Source organism: Argentina silus (genome assembly GCF_951799395.1).
Source record: "Argentina silus genome assembly, chromosome: 18".
Taxonomy (NCBI): Eukaryota; Metazoa; Chordata; class Actinopteri; order Argentiniformes; family Argentinidae; genus Argentina; species Argentina silus.
The window spans coordinates 5642463-5662515 of record NC_139672.1 but is presented as its reverse complement, the minus strand read 5'-3'; the positions used below and the strand labels follow the sequence as shown (position 1 = coordinate 5662515).

The 20053-nt window shown below is 44.0% G+C and overlaps 1 protein-coding gene across 1 annotated transcript in view; it reads right to left on the bottom strand.

Annotated features, from left to right (window-relative positions):
• Nucleotides 1-20053, bottom strand: part of ak5 (adenylate kinase 5) — a 37527-nt gene that overhangs the window by 2686 nt on the left and 14788 nt on the right. The window contains exons 7-11 of the mRNA XM_083689637.1: nt 15328-15418; nt 10657-10733; nt 6255-6303; nt 5494-5538; nt 1352-1515 (exon numbers count right to left, since the gene is read on the bottom strand). Of these exons, the coding sequence (XP_083545763.1) occupies nt 1352-1515; nt 5494-5538; nt 6255-6303; nt 10657-10733; nt 15328-15418 (426 nt within the window). The remainder of the gene's footprint in view (nt 1-1351; nt 1516-5493; nt 5539-6254; nt 6304-10656; nt 10734-15327; nt 15419-20053) is intronic.

Below are 20053 nucleotides of genomic sequence, written 5' to 3'. Positions count from 1 at the left end.
ATTGCAGACGGTGGTTTATCTTTCAGAAGCCTCCATCTATAAATGGTCGAATACCATTTGTATTCTGTCTGTCTGTCTGTCTGGACTATATCTGTCTGTCTGTCTGTCTGTCTGGACCATGTCTGTCTGTCTGTCTGTCTGTCTGTCTGTCTGTCTGTCTGTCTGGACCATATCTGTCTGTCTGTCTGTCTGTCTGTCTGGCTGGCTGCCTGGCTGCCTGTCTGTCTGTCTGTCTGGACCATATCTGTCTGTCTGTCTGTCTGTCTGTCTGACTGTCTGTCTGAACCAACATAACATCGGAGATCAAGTGCAGATTTCATTGTAGATGCACTCCCATCCAGTGAAGATTTCATTTCAAATGTGTGTGTGTGTGTGTGTGTGTGTGTGTGTGTGTGTGTGTGTGTGTGTGTGTGTGTGTGCGTGTGTGTAGACAATCAGAATTTCCATTTCAGATGCACAAACACACACACACACACACACACGCACACACACTCACTCTCTTACTCTTTGAACATATGGGCATGGCAAGGACTGGTTTTGATGTGAAATGTCACTGACTTTACTCCAGGATATTCTAATTAGAAACCTCAGAAACACCTTGGTCTGAGGGATGCTGCCTGGTGCCTGTAGCAACCAGATTACATTATGGTGCAGGGGACAAACACTTCTTATTTTATTTATTTAACCTTTATTTAACCAGGCAGGTTAATGAATTCTTCTGTATAATGACCGCCTGGCAAAGTGCCTATGGAGGAACATTGTATTCTGTTGTACAGCGTTCATATAGCAGTATGATGAATTATGATGAGTATGTTTGATTTGTATTGTTGCTATGGATAGAGGGTATCAAAAAGGCATAGATCACTTTACCCAGAGGTAAAATTACATTTACCTTTGTTACACCAATCTGGACTTTTGTCATCTGTCCTCAGTTCCTCTATGCTTTGTCCAGGTGAATTGCTGCCACAGTTTCTGCAATCGCTAGCATTAATATCTGGTAGGACAGCAGTGTCAGGTCTATTTGGGACAGTGCCTGTGATTGTGCGGTGTGTGTGCGCATGTGTGTCAGTGTCTGTGATGAAATTTGTTTATGACAGTGTCTTGGAGGGCACAAGAGTGTGTGTGATGGCTGTACTGTACGAGTGTGCTTGTTCGTGTGTGTGTGTGTGTGTGTGTGTGTGTGTGTGTGTGTGTGTGTGTGTGTGTGTGTGTGAGTGTGTGTGTGTGTGTGTGTGTGTGTGTGTGTGTGTGAGTGTGTGTGTGTGAGTGTGTGTGTGTGTGTGTGTGTGTGTGTGTCTACACATATTGTAGAGCATGTGTGTGTGTTAGAGGGTGCAGGAGTGTGTCTGACCTCGGGTAGCTGTTCACCTCTCTCCAGGATGTCCCGTAGGTAGAGTCCTCTCTCGCTGTGGGACTGCAGCTCGCTGCAGAGCACGTCCCCCGGAGTCACACGTCGCAGACCAAACCTCTCCTCCATCTTCTCACACTGGAGAGCCTTCCCTGAACCTGGGCCACCTGGAGACACACACACACACACACACACACACACACACACACACACACACACACACACACACACACACACACACACACACACACACACACACACACACACACACACACACACACACACACACACACACACACACACATTAACATACTGAAATAGCAAAAGATAAAGACATGCAGTACAGAATACTAGCCAGAAAGCTGCGGAGAGCTAACCAATGAAGTATGGAGAGTACAAGAGAGAGAGAGATGGGAAGAAGGAAGTTCAAGCGAGCGAGTGACAGAAAATGAGCTGAGGTGGGAAGTGTGGGAATGAGGGAGCGAGAGAGTCAGGGAGAGAGAGGGAGAACAGGAAGCAGAGGTGGGCGAGGAGGAGTGTGGCACTGGTGTGATCTACCGCCTGCGGCTCGGAGCGAGGTTATCGCACAGATGTATATCTGTTGTTCCTGTGGCCACCTCCACGGACCCTAACTGCCCCTACCTGCCACCACTATCTGCCAGATAATTAACCCGCAACCTGTAGGCCACAGCCAACCCACACCACACACTTATCTGCTTAGCCAGACAGTCAGACACCACCCGCAGGCAAATCCAGCTCTGTTTATTTCAGTTTGTTTTTTTTGTGTCTGTGTGTGTTTGAGTGTTTGATGGATTTTACTTAGCTACGGGTACTGAAGTCAGTAGTAGGAGTCATTTCACAGCTAGCAAGTGGGTGGGATGCTCTGTTTATGGAACCACATGTCGTTGTTTTGTTCACAAGCTGATTTTGCAGTCAACTTGATGATCTACATAACAGTATGATCTGCATAATCAGATGGGTTGAAGCTTCGGGGGGTAAGGTGATGGGTCTAAGCTGAGATGAGAGAGGGGGGAAATGAGAGGGCTCACTGTCTGAGTTGTCTAGGAAGGTACAGTGGCATCCGACGCCATTTATATTCTCCTTGAGTGCAGGTGTCATTGCCCTCCACTGCCTCCGAGGAGCAGGCAGGAGGGCTTCAAAACAAGCAGCCAGATAACCAGTCTCTCTGAGGGAACGCCAGATATGGTCGAGAGGTATGATGGAGGACTCGATTCCTCCACTCAAAGGCGGAGGTGGAATGGTTTTCTTTATTATTCAGAGTAGTACATTCATTCATTGTATATTCAATGTGTATTCTAGGGGAGGCCGGTGGAGGTAGAAATCGGATGATACAATGATGCTCATTGTAATGCATGACACGGAATGAGGAATGGTATCCGATTTCTACCTCCACCAGCCTCCCCTGGTGTATTCACTGTTCACTGTGCATTCATTGAACTTGACGCGTTACAACCCACTGCTAGTCCGCTCTGTGGCTCTCTAACACCAACAGGAAGTCTTGACTTGTAAGGAAATGAACTAAAGACCAGTGAGGTTAAGAAGTTCCCGCTGTGAAGCCCTTTAGCACAGCCACTCAGCCTGAATAGCTCAAGAGTGTATCCAGCTGTGTAAGTGGGGCTGTGTTAAAACGTCAATTTTCTCCCTGACAAACATGTCTGTCAAGAGCCATTATAATCAATGTTGAGTGTGCTGGTGAGGTGCCATGCTATAGAATGGCTAAGCCACCACATGTAATATCCTGGGCCATTTAAACCCCTCTCAAGGCTTTGACAGGATATTCAATAATTGAATAAATGACTCCATATATTGCTCTCCCGGCAGTTAACGACGAGGCATTGGAGCAGGAGCCACATGGTTCTACAGGACCCCACCAGACTGCTCTGTCAAGGTGGTGGTGGTGCACTGACAACCACACACACACACACACACACACACACACACACACACACACACACACACACACACACACACACACACACACACACACACACACACACACACACACGCACACGCACGCACTCATGCACGCAAACGCACACACAGACACAGGCACACGCACGCACGCAAACGCACACACACACACACACACACGCACACGCACACACACGCACTCATCCACGCACACACACACACACACACACAATCCCACCGCATGTAAATCACACACAGAGCTGTCCTTGAGGAGAGCCAAGGTGACAGATGGAGCATATTAGAGAGAGGAGGGATGAGAGAGAGAACGAGTAAGAGAGAGAGAGAGAGAAAGAGAGAGAGAGAGAGAGAGAGAGAGAGAGAACAAGAGAGTGATAGCCGGGATTAAGGGAAGCTCGAGAGAGGTAGAGAAAGAGAGCAGAAGGAGAGAGAGAGATGGGGGAAGACAAAAAACAGTGAGGTAGAGAGAGAGAGAGCAGAAGGAGAGAGAGAGAGAGCGAAGGAGAGAGAAGAAAAAGACAAAGGGAAGAGAGAGAACGCCAGATTGAGATTGATGGGGAGAGTTAACAACTCTACTCTGTCTCTCTCTCTCTCTCTCTCCTCTGATGCCAACAAGCCTCGCATCTGCATTTCAGAGGGCGTAGAGTGGGTACAAAGTGACTCCTCCAGGTAATGCTCCCCTAAAATAGACCTGCATGGAGCCAGCTTCCGTCTCTGACAGCAGACCTCTGTTCCACAGGCACCAATAACTAAAGAGCCACATCCGTTCACTGTGACAGCCCACAGTAGGAGAGGAAACCAAGGGACGTTTTGAGGACATAAACATTTGATTTGCAGAAGGTCCTGCGAGGGTGTGAGAGAGCCTAGCGCCTGCCTTTTCTGCATCATTATTCGTTCTTCTCCACTGTGTGTGCAGTTCACATTGCTCCCAATTACCGGGTCTCTCTAAAAGAATGTTGTTGTAATGTCTTGTTGTAATGTCTATTCAGGAAGCTCTTTGATGCTCTGCGACAGAACCTAATTAGGATCAACAGGGAGGGCAAACGCCGTGTTCTAACCCAATCCTGTGTGACTGATCTTTTAATTGAAGACGTAGACAACGTTTTATAGAGTGGTGGTTCATTTTATTGTGCTTGTCTTACACACCACAAATCTGACCCATTAGTTGCAGGCAGACACACAGGCACGCACACACACACCATTACAGTTGAGTCTAGTCTAGCAACTTTCAGTGCTCATGCATTGATGATGATGTATTCCAGCAGTCTTCAGTATTCCCCAGTGGTGTAAAGTGAACAGGGGTGAAGAAGCTCTATGTTCCTCATCCCCCATTAACCTTCCTCCCAACCACAATTAGCAGAATGAGACGGAGACCACAGGCTCCTTTCTTACAGCAGGCTAATTGATCCTCCCTCGCTCTCTCTGTCTCTCTCCCTCGTTTTCTCTCTCTCCCTCATTCTCTCTCTCTACCTCTCTCTCTCTCTCTCTCTCTGTGTGTCTGTCTGTCTCTCTCTTTCTTTCTTTTACTCTCATTGGTTATTTGTTGCAATGTCTCCATTATAAATGACTTGTTATAATGTTTTCTCCGGGTGGGAAGAGTGCTGGAAAACTAAGGCACATACGTTCAATAATGTTACCCTGTCAGTCAACTCAACACCTCTGTTTAGAATCTCAATTCACCAAGAAAAAACTTTAATTTGCTCCTTGAGCAGACTCTCTTTTATTCATTAATGCACGTCGACTAAGGAACACTAGCTTAGAATGCTGCTTGCATGAAGACAGAGCCTTGCTGAAGCGGAGTTGATCATTATTATTCCATGTCATTAACCAGTGTGTTTACAGCCAGTGTGTGTGTGTGTGTGTGTGTGTGTGTGTGTGTGTGTGTGTGTGTGTGTGTGTGTGTGTGTGTGTGTGTGCATGCTCATGGCGTATGCACAATCTAATGAGGTGGAGTGTGTGTCAGGCAGTGAGAATGAAGGCCGGCCTAGCTCAAAGCTAAGGAGTCTCACTCCCCACTCCTTTAGAAGCAATGTGAAGCAGAAATAACAGGGGCTTGTTATTTTCTTGTGTGTGTGTGTGTGTGTGTGTGTGTGTGTGTGTGTGTGTGTGTGTGTGTGTGTGTGCTCATGGTGTATGCACATCCTAATGAGGTTTCCTCCAGAGGGACATGTGCCTGCGTTGCTGTATGTACATACCTATCACAAAGATGACCTTTGGTTTCTTCCGCTCTGTAGAATAACCTGCGAGTCAGAAAACAGAGGCAGAGCACAGGGGACATATTAACATACCCCCTACTAAATGATAACACATTCTACAACACATTCTACACTACATCCCCTTGTATGTGTAATGCTGTCGTTTTTTTTAAATGTTTTTCTATGGTGTCTTTTTCTCTTTTTTTTTAGTCTTGTATTCAGACAGATAGGAATCAATTTTGCTTTATTCTCTCCCTGGTTGAAATGCCTCATGGAGCATTTAGCGAAGCGACAGCAGATGTGATCGGAGATAAGCATCGTGTCTTCAGCAGACGGTGAGTCAACAGAACACCTTCCTCATTGTCTACTAACTGCTGGGTAGCCAGAGCCAGTCAGATAAAACACAGGGAACTGAGGAAGTAACCGTCAGCTGTAAGAATTACATGACAGCAATGACATTTCATGATTTAACAAGAGCCATTCCATAATATAAAATGCCCGGAATATTACATAACAAGATATTTGATTGAGTTTTCTTTCAGCAATCTTCAAGTTTGGATACACAGGACGTGTGAAAAAGAAGTTGAAAGGAAACCGTTTCTATGAAAATCGATGTGTGTTCAAGACTAATCATGTAACAGTATGTGGGCTTTGTGAGTGGCATAGCACTACAGTTAGGGAGACACGCACGCACGCACGCACACACGCACGCACGCACACACATGCCCTATCGCAAAATCAATCCAGGCTCATGTACTCACTCTCTGCCGTCCCTTCAGCGTACCCCATCTCCTCTTCCTCCCCTTCATCCTATCAGAGAAAGAGACAGAGAGATAAGAGAATGAAGACTCACTCTTCAAATAAGTCCCTTTCTTCTCTCTGGAGCAAAACAGTGGCCTCTGACAGAGGACAGTGGAGGAGAGAGTCTGACTCTGACCGGGATGCGGTACGCTCCGGCTGGGCCTGTCCTCAGCAGAGGCACCAAGATGATGACTCAACAGAAACAGAGAGGAAGTGACACCATGGTCAGCACTTTGGGACAGTGTTTTAGGTCACTAGATACATTTCACTAAGGTTTCAGTGGTCATCTACTTCCAGCTCTAATGTCAGCAACAAAAGATTCAGGACTATTACTCCACAGCTGTAGAAAGATTCCATCAAAGCATGCCATTATATGCATTATATAAACTTAAAATCGACCAAAACCTTGATTTTCTAGGATTAGGACTTTAAGCAACATGCATGATTTAATATTTTTGACTGATTGTGATGATCAGAGGGGGAAAAAACAGAACACGATGGACATACACATCTCCATGATGTGCCAGATTATTTGTCAGGATGTCTGGTCGGGACTGACAGACTCAGATTGAGTGATTCATGTTGCCGTGACGGCTGGCTTTGATTGACATTAATGATCCTCTCTCCAGTTCTGCTCATCACCGAGCCTAGCCTGACTGACAGGGGCATCAGAAAACCTGACTCCAGATCGTGCAGCAGGGGCATCTGACTTAAACCCTGGGTCCATCTCTCTGCTGGCTGGCTAGCTGGCTGCAGACATGCTTAGACAGTCAGTTGGAGTCAATGTTCTCACAACGGAAACAAATTAGTTTCTCTCTGAACTGTCATTGGAAGAGTACAGTTTCAGTGAGTTGAGGTTTACTCCGATTAGTCCAGGTCAGTGGACAAACTGATTCCCTGGCCAAAACAACCCAAATGCCAAGGGAAGGGTCACAGTGGTAATAACTACACCAGAAGAGACCAGACGGAAGAGGAATTGGTTTCCTGGAGAGGCATCCAACTCCAGCTGTACCTATTGACCTGACATGGCCTGACAGATGGTTGTCCAGGATGTGGTTAACCTGAGTGGCCTACTAGTGAGACTGGAGGAGAGTTGCCCTGAGTTTTGGTGGGTTACAGCTCTGGTCTCTGTGGGGGAGTGGTGGCACTGACTGGGGGTGCCAATGATGAGCCAGACTGACTGTCACGTGGGAACACCAGCCGGTCCAATGAGTCACAGAGATAGAGATAGAGATAGAGAGAAAGAGAGAGATGGTGGGGAGAGGAGACGGAGGAGAGGAAGGTTGGTAGGGGACGAGGGACATAGAGCTTCTCCACTAACTAAGAGAGAGAGAGAGAAAGAGAGAGAGATGGAGAGAGAGATCAATTAGCCTGCTTTGAGGTCTCTCTCTGCTAATGTGGTGCTGGAGACAAGACGAAGGAGAGGTTAATGGGGGAAGAAGGACGCAGAGCAAGAGAGATAGAGCTAGAGCTAGTGAGAGATATGGCGGAAGACTCTCCACCACAGTATGCATCCCTCTGCTGGCTTGTCTGGGAAGCTAAGCAGTGTATGCCTCTTGGTCAATCAATCCTTGGATGGGGGTACCAAAACAGGCTACTGGAAGATCTGGTCTAAGAGACACCAATGCCCCAGGGCAGTGAATGGGGCACTGCCTTGCAGAGGATGCCGTCCTTCGGATGAGACTTCCTATGTAAATAGCCCTTGCCAGTTCATAAACATGCATATATATTCATTCAAACACAAAGTCTCTCCCGAACTATGTGTCCATAAATAAACACACTGTACAATCACATCTTATGAACTGAGAGAACAACATCATTAGCAGCAGCCATCATCCTTGCTAGCACTCAGATTCACAACACGACTTTGACATCCTGCTTTAATGAGTCACCAGTTTGAACGAATCAAATAAGTTCCACCAGTCATTACATTTAAACATCAAGACTCCACGACTTAACTGTCAGACTGAGTCTAGAAGAACTATGTGCAAGCGATGTTCCCCAAGTCAAGAGAAAAGAGCGACAGAAAGTCGGAAATTGGGAAGAAGTTTTTCCACAGAGTAGTAATCAAAGGAGCTTATGACAGCTCCCCCACCTCTCCCTCCCTCCCTCCCTCCCTCCCCTCCCTCTTCCCAGTGTCCTCCTGTGCAACAGCATGTTTGTACTAAATCTGCCTCTGCGTCATTAGCAAGGCCACAGCGCCGAGATAACAAGGTCGGAACTCATCCTCCTTTGCACCACAGGAACGAACAGAGGAGTGCCACTCTCCACTCTCCACAGACGACCACACAGGGATGGGCTTCTGAAGGGCCATCCTCCAGTTTCCATTGTCCATGGATCGGCGGTTATAAAACCCTACAACTTGGTTACAGTTATTAGAACGGTGCGTATAATCCTATGTTGCGTAAATTTGAATGATGAAAACCAAACATCTGTGCTCTATTCAATGTTCAGACCTGATAACAGTGAGGTGATGTCAGTCTGTTAACATATGAGTTATCATGTTGCTAATTATCACAAGTTTGATGTCATATCCTGTCATTTCCGGTCAGTCATTTCCATATCAGTGTTATGAAGACATCATGTACGGTCACTTCTATGAACTGTTAAAGACACCCAGTGGGAGGGCAGCCTTCACGTAACACGTCCTTCCTGCTAGAGATAATTAACAGTCCATTTCTGAACAGGTTTATGCTACTGGCTGCCAAGGCGGCTGTGGCACAGACAGATGGACGTTTTCCAATGGCTAAATAAATGTAATCCGACATGGTTATTAGTTCTTCAGTATGATCATAACAGGGCCATTGTGACAGATCTCTGCTGGCTGTATGTGCAGTATGTATGCATTATGTAGTTGCTAAGACACATACCGAGCCCTGGGTTACGATGTGGGGGAGGTGGGTAACAATGTGGGAAGGCGCCTGGTGCTCGCAGGCTGTTGATGGCACAGAGTCTCCCCCGCTGATAAGGGACAGATGATGAGGTCCCAGTGTGGGACGGAGAGGGCGGACACACACAGAGCTTCACCGTGTCCTTTTATCAGATTTCATTCCAAAACATACAGACAGACAGACAGAAAGACAGACAGACAGACCAACAGACAGACAGACTACGGCACAGGCACAGACACGGGCTGGCACAGCACGATGATCTGTGCTGAGCCCCCCCCACCCCCCCCCCCCCACACTCTGCTCTGACAGAACTCCAGCCAGCACCTCCTCTTTGTGCGATTAATCCTGAGAGGATTCAAGGTCCAATCTCAGTTGTTTCAATACAACAGACATTTTTTTCATTCGTTTTTCATCACGGCCTAACCAAATTCTCGACAACGACACAGATGATGATGACACAGAAAGCTGAGGAGAGAGAATGAAGCTGTTCATCTTGGGTCACATAAGAACAGTAATGGTCAAGGCTTTAGTGCACTCTAAGAGAGGGTTTAGTACACTCTAATAGAGGGTATAGTACAATCTTAGAGAAAGTTTAGTACACACTAAAAGAGGGTTTAGTATACACTAAAAGAGGGTTTAGTATACACTAAAAGAGGGTTTAGTACACACTAAAAGAGGGTTTAGTATACACTAAAAGAGGGTTTAGTACACACTGAGAGGGTTTAGTACACACTAATTGTGTCTGCCTAAGGCCCCTGGTCCGAGCATTGATTACTTTATCTTATGATGACTGATGGATAGATGATTCACTTACTTAAACAAATGTATTTAAATGTCGCTTTGGATAAAGGCGTCTGCTAAATGCCATAAATGTCATGTATGTAATGTAATTTAATAGCGAGTTCAGTACACACTAATAGAGGGTTTAGTACATTCTTATAGAGGGTATACTGTAGTACACACAAAGAGACAGGTAAAGTGCAGAAGATTGATTCTCACCCATGCTCACCACCCATGCTCACCACCACGCATGCTCCTTCCACTAGCATTAAACAATGGCTGACTCTCTAGGGATGATTCATCTGGCCTTTGAAATGGCTGTGTTCTCTATCTCCTTTCTTCAAAAGATAATTTGAATATGTGCATTCATTTCTGACATCACTTTCGCAAATTAATTATAGTGTGGCAGGTGCAGGGGGATAAGAATTGGGAGGAGGATATTTTGCTTTATAATGATTGTGGTGATTCAAATGCCAGTGTGACATTTGATTACAGTAATAGCCATGGGCCTAACACCGCCTTATTATGTATTTCTGAATGTATGATAAGAATTGTTATTCGTTTAGTGTTCCCTGTGGAACAAGAGGCTGTGCCTGTGATGCTATGACACATGAAAGCACAAGTGTCAGGGGTTTTCTGAGAGAGAGCCAACAGGTGGTTATATCAGAGAGGAAGTTCAGACAGGGCTTACCTCATCCTCATATTTGCAGGCAACATCTGCAAGGCTGTTGGTATCTCCCACTAGACTGAGGTCCAGTTCACTAGGGCCTGCAGAGAGAGGCAGAGAGAGAGAGAAAGACATTAATGACATGCTCCATAAACACTTAACACAGTGGGAGAGAGTGCTGTATGGTCAGGGGAGCCAAAGCAGAGACTGCGGGCTACATCTGGTGATTCATACTAAATGACCCACTTTCCTTCCATATCTCTCTCATATTTCAAAAAAGTGGCTTGAAAAGGCTCATGTGACTCACTAGGAGATGCAACTACACATGCAATATATTATGGATAATGGGATTATGTTAACAAACCTTTGAAAACATCCAAAAGAAAGCCTTTATGTTTTTGCCCAGGTCATTTTGAGCAACAACACAGGCAATGGTATTTGTTCTATGTTTCCATTCATATCATGTTGATTGGGTTTCCAGGCATTAACCAGAACTGCCCCAAATCTATGATATTGATATTTTTCCTTTTTGATTTTTTTTCCTTCCGTTTCTGTTCCTTTGATATCTCAGCATGGAAAAAAAAAATGCATTTATGAAAAATCATTTGTTTTTATTCCTTTAAATCAATTCAGTATGCACTGCTTGTTTGGTTGTGAACAATAACACCATGCGTATTATTACCACTAGATTGGATCATGTTTCATAATAAGGCAGTTACAGTTTTTTGGATGTTGACATTTAATCTTGACTGATGCTACACAATGCCGATACAAAATCTAATTTTCTAAAATGTTTCTCTCATTCTAATAAAGCCTATCATGTTGTACATCATTGTTGAATTCAGAGAAGCATAGAGAACCAAAGCACTAGCAGAGAAGCCCCCTCTTGTGTGTACTGTATAAATGGGCTGTGAGTAATAGGCCCTGTGGTACTGTGTCTGCATAGCTCTGTAGCTACAGACATGGGCTGGGGACTAGAGCGGCTTGTCACGTTGGGGGGCTGAGATACTTAAAGGAAGGCCATAACTTCAAATACACAGCAATATAAATACATTCGGAAATAAAAGTGGGAAATATGTCATTGTACGCTTGGCTTAAACCAGGCATATAGAAACAGAGGCTGCAGTTAAATTTGCCTTTTGCACCCATGCAGTCATGTATGGACTGTGATTGGATGATTCAGTGATATGCCGGAGTGGATTCATTGGGGGAGAGATGATGACGGTGGAAGCATCTCTGCTTTCTCGCTGGCGAGGCCATGGGTGTCACGCGACGGCTGCGGCCGTCAGCTGTACTTCAGCTCACGGTCGAGAGACAGGAAACGCAGAGTGACAGTCGGGGACGGGGGAAAATGGCTTCCAGCAGCAGCCGGCCCCGTCTCAAGCCCCAGGAGAGGCTAACTCTGGCAGAGCATAGAGAGGGTGTAGCACTGGGATAGCACAGGGAGAGGAGCACTGAGATAGCACAGGGAGAGGAGCACTGAGATAGCATAGGGAGAGGAGCACTGAGATAGCACAGGGAGATGAGCACTGAGATAGCACAGGGAGAGGAGCACTGAGATAGCATAGGGAGAGGAGCACTGAGATAGCACAGGGAGAGGAGCACTGAGATAGCACAGGGAGAGGAGCACTGAGATAGCACAGGGAGAGGAGCACTGAGATAGCACAGGGAGAGGAGCACTGAGATAGCATAGGGAGAGGAGCACTGGGATAGCATAGGGAGAGGAGCACTGAGATAGCACAGGGAGAGGAGCACTGAGATAGCACAGGGAGAGGAGCACTGGGATAGCACAGGGAGAGGAGCACTGAGATAGCACAGGGAGAGGAGCACTGGGATAGCATAGGGAGAGAATAGCACTGATCCCTCTTTAGTGTGTTCAAGAGATACTACAGGATTTATTTTCTAGTTATGAAGCTAGCGTTAGTTCAGACAGGTGAGAGGAGAGCTGGTTCACACGTACGCAAAAACATCCATCACATGTTCAAGGGACCAGACTTAAAAGCAGTTTTACACTCCACCATAGTTAAACAGTGTGACGTGATCGTGCTGGTTATGAGAGTATGTTTTGTGTGGTGTGCCTCCACCTGCTTGGTCGCTCTATATTTAGCCTACGTACAGGGGGTTTGATAAATAATATAGTTATTTGTTTGTTTGGGTCGTTTAAACTCCAGACAGGGAGCTTTACAGAGCGGAGCCATCCAATTACACCAAGCTTAAATGTAATGCAAAGGGAGGCCCTACCCAGTGTATTAGTATAGTGTTCCTAATAAAGTGTTCAGTGAGTGTACATTATTATAACTAAAATTAGTGTTCACAAGCAAAAAAATGAAATAGACACGAAATTACGTGATTGGACAAAGAGGGGCAGAACTCCCCACTCCCGTGTGTAAAAGCTTATTTTGTTAAAGTTTGTTGGGCCTGAGGACTGTGTGGTCTAATGAGATTGGAAATCCACTAACATTATAACATGAAGAATTAGCTACAAAAATCCTGTAGCATCTCATTAAGATGACAATCATGATAGAAATTTAATCTGTGATCCAGGCTGGTTTCTCTCATTCACACTCTCTCTTTGTCCCCCTTTGTGGCTTCATGTACCTCTCTCTCCCTTGTTCGCAGAGCAATCTTCCACGAATCTGCTGATGAAAGAAAACCTCTCAGAGATAATGTTCAAAGATTTCAAAGGTTTGGGGTGAAGTGATGGCAGAGAGTTGTATTAATGCTACAATAGATTGTGCACCTGGGTACCAGAAGGTAGAGAAGCGAACCTGTGGACATATTATCTATGAGAGTGACAGGTCATCTTCCAAATGGGTTTCCTAGTGAGTCTGTGCAGGTCTGCCTATTGGAATGCAAGGTGTACAAAGCCACTTCAAAAGTCATTTAGTGACCACAGTGGTGCTCCGCTCTAAGTTGATGTGTTTTCAGATGGTCAGCACCTCCCCACTGGGAGAATAATGGTAACACCTGCTTTTGATTCCATAAAATTAAGAAAACACTGATAGAAAATCTTAAGAACATCTTGAAAACATCTAGAGAACATGTAGAGGTAGGACAACTGTCTCTTTGTGCTCTAATGCAATGAATCAAACAGCTGACAAGCACAAACTCAAACTGGTTTATGAAAAGTGCAGGTGATAGAAAATTATAGACTAAAGTACATCATTGTTAGGTAATGTTAGTGCTTAATTGCTGCAAGTAAATGGAATTTGGCACAAAGAACAGTAGCCTATTATGTCATTGAAAAGCAAAATAGATGAGGGACCAAAGAACAATTTCCTGTGAGAGATTCCATTTCCACAGGAGTTATCTATAATCTGAAGTGGAGAGACTACATCAGCGGAAATTTGTTCTGTCTGACTGATCATTTGTTAATGATCGTCTGAGAATGAATAAATTCTTTAGCTTGCTGAAAATCACTTTGGAAAATAAATGGCCTTCAGCTCTCAAGAACGTGACGAAAACGGCTGTCTCAGGATTGTCTAATGATGCCAATAAATACATATTTAGCAAAAGACTACAACTAACGTTCCTCACAGTTTTTACAGTCTATAACTCATCCTCCTATCCAATTATCTTACCACCTAACTAACTAACTAACTAACTAAGGTACTTTGACATTCACCATAATGCTGCATATATTTATTTCTACCACTGCTGCCATTTTGTTTGTGATATTGTCTTTGATTTAATTTGATATATATATATATATATATATATAATTTTTATATTTATATATATTTATATTGTTGATAGATTGATATTTTGATATCCTTTATATTGCATTGTTGAGAGCTGCTTGTGAAGTAAGAACTTCACTGTACCGTTTGCAGCCTACTGAAACATGTGTATGTGACATTAAACTTGACTTTGACTGAAGTTTTTATGAAAATATACTGTATTTCTGCTGTTACAACGATCGTTTTTTCCTCTATATGTCTATCCTATACTATTCAACTAGTACAAAGCTTTAGATTTCATGGCCTTTCATGGCCACATCAATTTGTAGACCTCTGCTGTCAACCAAAGCTTGGCTGTTCAATTTATGCCCATGTTGGTGAAGGTCAACGCAAGCTAGGCTCCGTTTGATGCTTGATGGGAAGAGAACATTTTTAATACGTACATTATCTGAGAGTCACTGCCTCCCCCTCTCCTAATTCATATCCTAATCTTCCTCTACAGCCTGTTGGCAGTTAATACAACCTCAAGGTCTGAATGCTCTGCTTGGATGGGACAAGTTCCAAGGTGCTCTGCAAACTCTCCATACAACATACTGTATATTGGATTTGTTATGCAGCAGTTTCAATGTCGTTGAGGTCCTTTAACATATTGGGTTACATATAAGGTTCTTATCTATTGTATAAAGGATTTGGCAGAGCATGGCAGACCTGTTGTTACCCGATCTCTGCAAATAACCTAAGCCAGGATTTCAGAAGCAAACAAGTGTGATAACAATAACAAAGTGTGAATCCCTCTGAGGTGTTTCCTTGTTTATCTCTGAGTTATATCGTTCTTTTTTTTCAAGGTTCTTTTTTTAGTGTGGCACTCCTATATTTTATTGGATAGAGATAGTGAGGATAGACAGGAACGTGAGGAGGAGAGGGTATATCAGCAGACATGGGCGTATGTGTGGACTGTAGGCCGCGGTGCTAGACCACTGGACCACCGCAGGCCACACAGTTATATTGTTCTTACCAGCAACAGGTTCTTTATTGGGAAACAGCTTGTTATCGAATGTCATGCTGATGTCATAGAAGACCTCCTCTTCATCTCTGTCTGCATCCAGCTGAAAGAGAAGAAATTATGATTATTCTTTTTAATTTTTTTTAAATGACCTCTACAACAATTTGATTTTGAGTCAGATCACTGTTACGGCATTGTTAGTCAGCGCTCTGGAGGAGACTGTGGATTGAGGGATTGTGGAGACAGCATAGTGCAGAATACTGTGTGTGTGTGTGTGTGTGTGTGTGGGGGGGGGGTCTTAAACACTGGGTTAGGGGTTCATTTCCTCATTTTAATTGGCCTCTTTCACATTCTTGACCTGGTTTTGCACACACCCCCTCCCTTATAAATGAAATCCACCTGCAGTGTTAAGTCATGCATAAGGGGGTAAAGTGGAAAAGCACTTCTCATCCTACCTAATCCTCTGGCGTTCAATGGCTGCCATTGAAATTCTTGAGGAAACGGCAGTTGCCTGATTTGCTAGGATCATACATACAGTGTATTTGGGGGGTGGTGGGGGGGGGGGGGGGGGGTTGTCGATAATTGACGCTGCTCCATCAGTGACCTGCAGGGATGCCTTTGTGCTCGGCACTTCACAGGGTTACTGTAGAACCACGGAGACAAAAATCACAAGTGCTGGGAAGTCATAGGAATGACCCCCCACCACTTCCATCTGCTGGTTTCCATGACAACAGACGAAAAAAGAGACCAGTGCCTCATGTGTGTTGTGGGGACGAGTCCCCCGAGCCTTTGGATCCTGTCTAGTGTACAGTACCTGTTGCACAGTTGAGTGGTGGAGGGGGTTATTATGGGAGCTTTGCTGTGTTGCTGGGTCCTTAAAAACACTAGGAATTTATAATCATTCAATAGGCTCTTGTTGCTCAGTGATGCTCTGTGTCTAAGGGCCGCTCCAGTGTAATCCATTTATTTGGTAAGGGACTGACTGAAGCTATTTAGCGCAAGTGCTCTCTTCTATGGTAAAACAGCAATTTTCCCCACTTGGGGAAAGACAGCCTGCCATCATCAGCTGAAACACTGTACAAGTGGGAGTCAACCTTATCATCACAGGGTGAGGGGGGGACTGGTTCTAGGGGCATTTTTTCTTGAATAACAAAAACATTTATGAGTGATTTCACAAACATTATACACTCACTGAGCACTTCATTAGGGACACTATACAAATACTGGGTAGGGCCTCCCTTTGCTCTCAACACAGCCTCAATTCTTCATGGCATTGATTCCACAAGATGTTGGAAACATTCCTTTGAGATTCTGGTCCATGATGACATGAATGCATCGCATGATTGCTGCAGATGTTTCAGGTGCACTTTCAAGCTGTGAATCTCCCGTTCTACCACATCCCAAAGGTGTTCTATTGGATTCAGATCCGGTTACTGGGAAGGCCACTGAAGAACACTGAACTCATTGTCATGTTCATGAAACCAGTTTGAGACGACTTTTGCTTTGTGACATGGTGCATTATCATGCAGGAAGTAGCCATTAGAAGATGGGTAAATTGTGGCCATGAAGGGATGCACATGGTCAGCAACAATACTCAAATAGGCTGTGATATTCAAGCGATGATTGATTGGTATTAACGGGCCCAAAGTGTGCCAAGAAAACATTCCCCACGCCATTACACCACCTCCACCATGAGAAGGTGTACAGGTGTTCCTAATAAAGTGTTCGGTGAGTGTATATTGCACTGATATTGACCATATTGACAGAGATGTGACATTAAATGTGTGTGAAAGGACCGTGTCACCTGGGGTTTTGTGTATGACACCAGAGCAACAAGCCATTAAGCTAGGTATACAGCTTTCTGAGAAACAAATTGAGATTGTTTTTCTTCATTTGCATGACATGAAGGCCCATGTGGGAATGATGAAGGCCTGGGCTGAGCAAGCTCATGGGACCGTTAATTAAATTGGTCCGACTTCCTAGAATGATGAGCCAACTTCAATCGAGGCCACAACAAACAATTATCTCTCCCTCCGCAGCAATTTCCTATGATGCTTGCAAGTGTGTGTGCACGTGCATGTGGTGTGTCTGTGTGTGTGTGTGCATGCGTGCGTGTGTGCATGCATGTGGTGTGTGTGTGCGTGCGTGTGTGCATGCGTGTGCACGTACATGTGGTGTGTGTGTGTGTGTGTGTGTGCGTGCGCGCGTGTGTGCATGTACATGTGGTGTGTGTGTGTGTGTGTGTGTGTGCGTGTGCGTGTGTGCGTGTGTGCATGCATGTGGTGTGTGTGTGCCTGTGCCTGTGTGTGTTGGTCTAATCAGTTGAGGTTTCCTGTAGAAGATTGCTAAGGATTGCCATTACAATCCAAAAACAGCAATTCCATACCAGTTAGAAAGCAATTTCATTTTTAAGGATTGGAAATTCCATATCCCCTGTGTGTGTATTGGAACTGAAAGGCAGTAGAAATTGATATATTCTCAACAACAAATAAAACCATGTAATTGCATCTCAGCATGTTCAGCCTGCTGAGCCTGTTTAAAGCAGAAATGTCAGTAATCTTAATCAATTCTCTACCAATCTATTAACATCTCACAGTTATATAAGAATGATCATTGTCTGACAAGATTATACCATAAAGATGGTCTCATCATATGGTTACTTAACGGCAGCTTCACGGGGTGGCATTGTTACATTGGTGGTTGCCATTAATGAATGGTGAACAATTATTTTTGGTGTAATTGTCTGAGCAAACACCATGGTGGACGTGCCAAATTTGACTGGAGAGTTGAGAATACAGCAATATAACAATCTTAATTGAATGCACAGCAGTGTGTAATATCCACGTGTTGATATCAGTAATAACTTATCAAATGTTGATTCCTGCTAGGGTCATTGCTGCGATTGTCTTCGAGAGTTGTTTATTGCACTACTAGAACGGGCAGTTAAATTAATGGACTTATTTCCACTGCAACTCTAATGCAGAGAAAAAGCAATTACGTGTACAATGTTATTGCATTCATTAGTCAAGAAAGTGCTGAGGCACTCTACTGAGGGATCCTGTGTAACGTCTTGCCCTGTTTCTTAGTTTACGTTTGTCTTTGTTTCATGTTATTCATTTCTTGTTTCCTGTTTATTTTTTGTGTCCCTCACCTTCGTCTCTCGTTTCAGACACTTCACCACCTGCCCTTGTGTGTTTCCCGCCTGTGTGATTGTCTACCCCGCCCTGATTGGCTTCACCTGTTCCTCATCATCCTTCCCTGTGTATTTAGTCTGTGTGTCCCCTGTCTCTGCGCCAGTTCGTCTTTGTACCTTCGTGTCATACGTCACAGCTATTTTCCTAGTCTTAAGTATTCCTGATTTTTGATCTACGATTGGTTTACTGACTTTGCTTTTTGCCTACCCCTTATTGGATTATCTCTCAGAGGGGATAAAGTTAATGGAGTACAATTCTGTTGATGAATCACAATAATCGCTAATCTTAAATGAACGTTTAATGACAACCTTAATCCTCACCTTTCCTTAAGTGTGATTAAAAGGTCTTCTCTCCTATCTCAGAGCATTTGTCCTAACTCCTCAAAACATTAAGATCATGCATCATATAATGTAGTAAATGCTTTAACCATTGGAGTCCAGCTTATGCGCACAGATTTGTACAACAAAACAAAACATTCAAAATGCAATGAGAATTTAAGACTCGGCATGTAATGACTCATACATAGATTCTATTAGCCACAGTAATTATTATTACAGTAATTACTGTGAATTTGACGGTTGTGTGGGTGTCAAAATAGAAATATGTAGAAATACTAGTTTATGGTGGCTCTAACTGCCAATTCTAAGTAATTAATTCTTTGATTGATTTAGGATATTCTCTGGAAATTCAATTATACGTTAAATGTTCCAATGTCATTTAAGCACTGAACACTTTAAGGAGTAAGGGAGTGAAATAAACTATAATTTTCAGCTATTCAGATGAATGTCACTGCAGTCTCACTTGAGATGCTCTGAGCATCTAAATAGGATACTTTCAATGTGATTTTACTATTTAAATGCAAATACTACTAATGAATGTAAGTGTCATTCCTGGCATAAAGCTTGAGAGTGACAAACAGTAACTAAAGTTGTTGAGAGAGGCTAAAAAATAAGTGGACAAATGAGCTATTCCTATTTTTAAGGTGTCAAGCTTTTGCACGGTTGTCGTGACAATTGGTGGGTGTTTGACATGTGTTGGAAATGTATTCAAAGCAGTGTAATAGAGTTCCCCCGAGAAATTCAGGGAACCCCCTTGAAACGCTGTCATACGGCAAAAGGAAGTGACTAATAGTAACTAATATTCACAGGAAAGGCAATCTATCAATAAAGAGGCATGGCCTGGTTGAAATGACCAGCATGGACTTTACTCACTCACAAGTGTGATAGAACTGGAGTAGAAATGCTAAGGTTCCAGTTCATTTCAAGTCCTGTCAGTTCAGAAGCATCCTGAGACATCCTTTGAAGCTACACCTGTTGTGGCAACTTGACACATTCACCTTGTGAACCAATGACATATACATTATCCACATATGTTCTGTATAATGTGTATGCATTGCTTTGATGACTATTCATCACATGTATTGCCATATTTTGTGATAAAATGTGGAACTTTGAGCAATGGCCACGCTAGATACAGTACACAGCCTCCTTGCGTTAATATAATATCATTTCTACGCCAGATTGAACTCGGCTGCAGTATGTAAC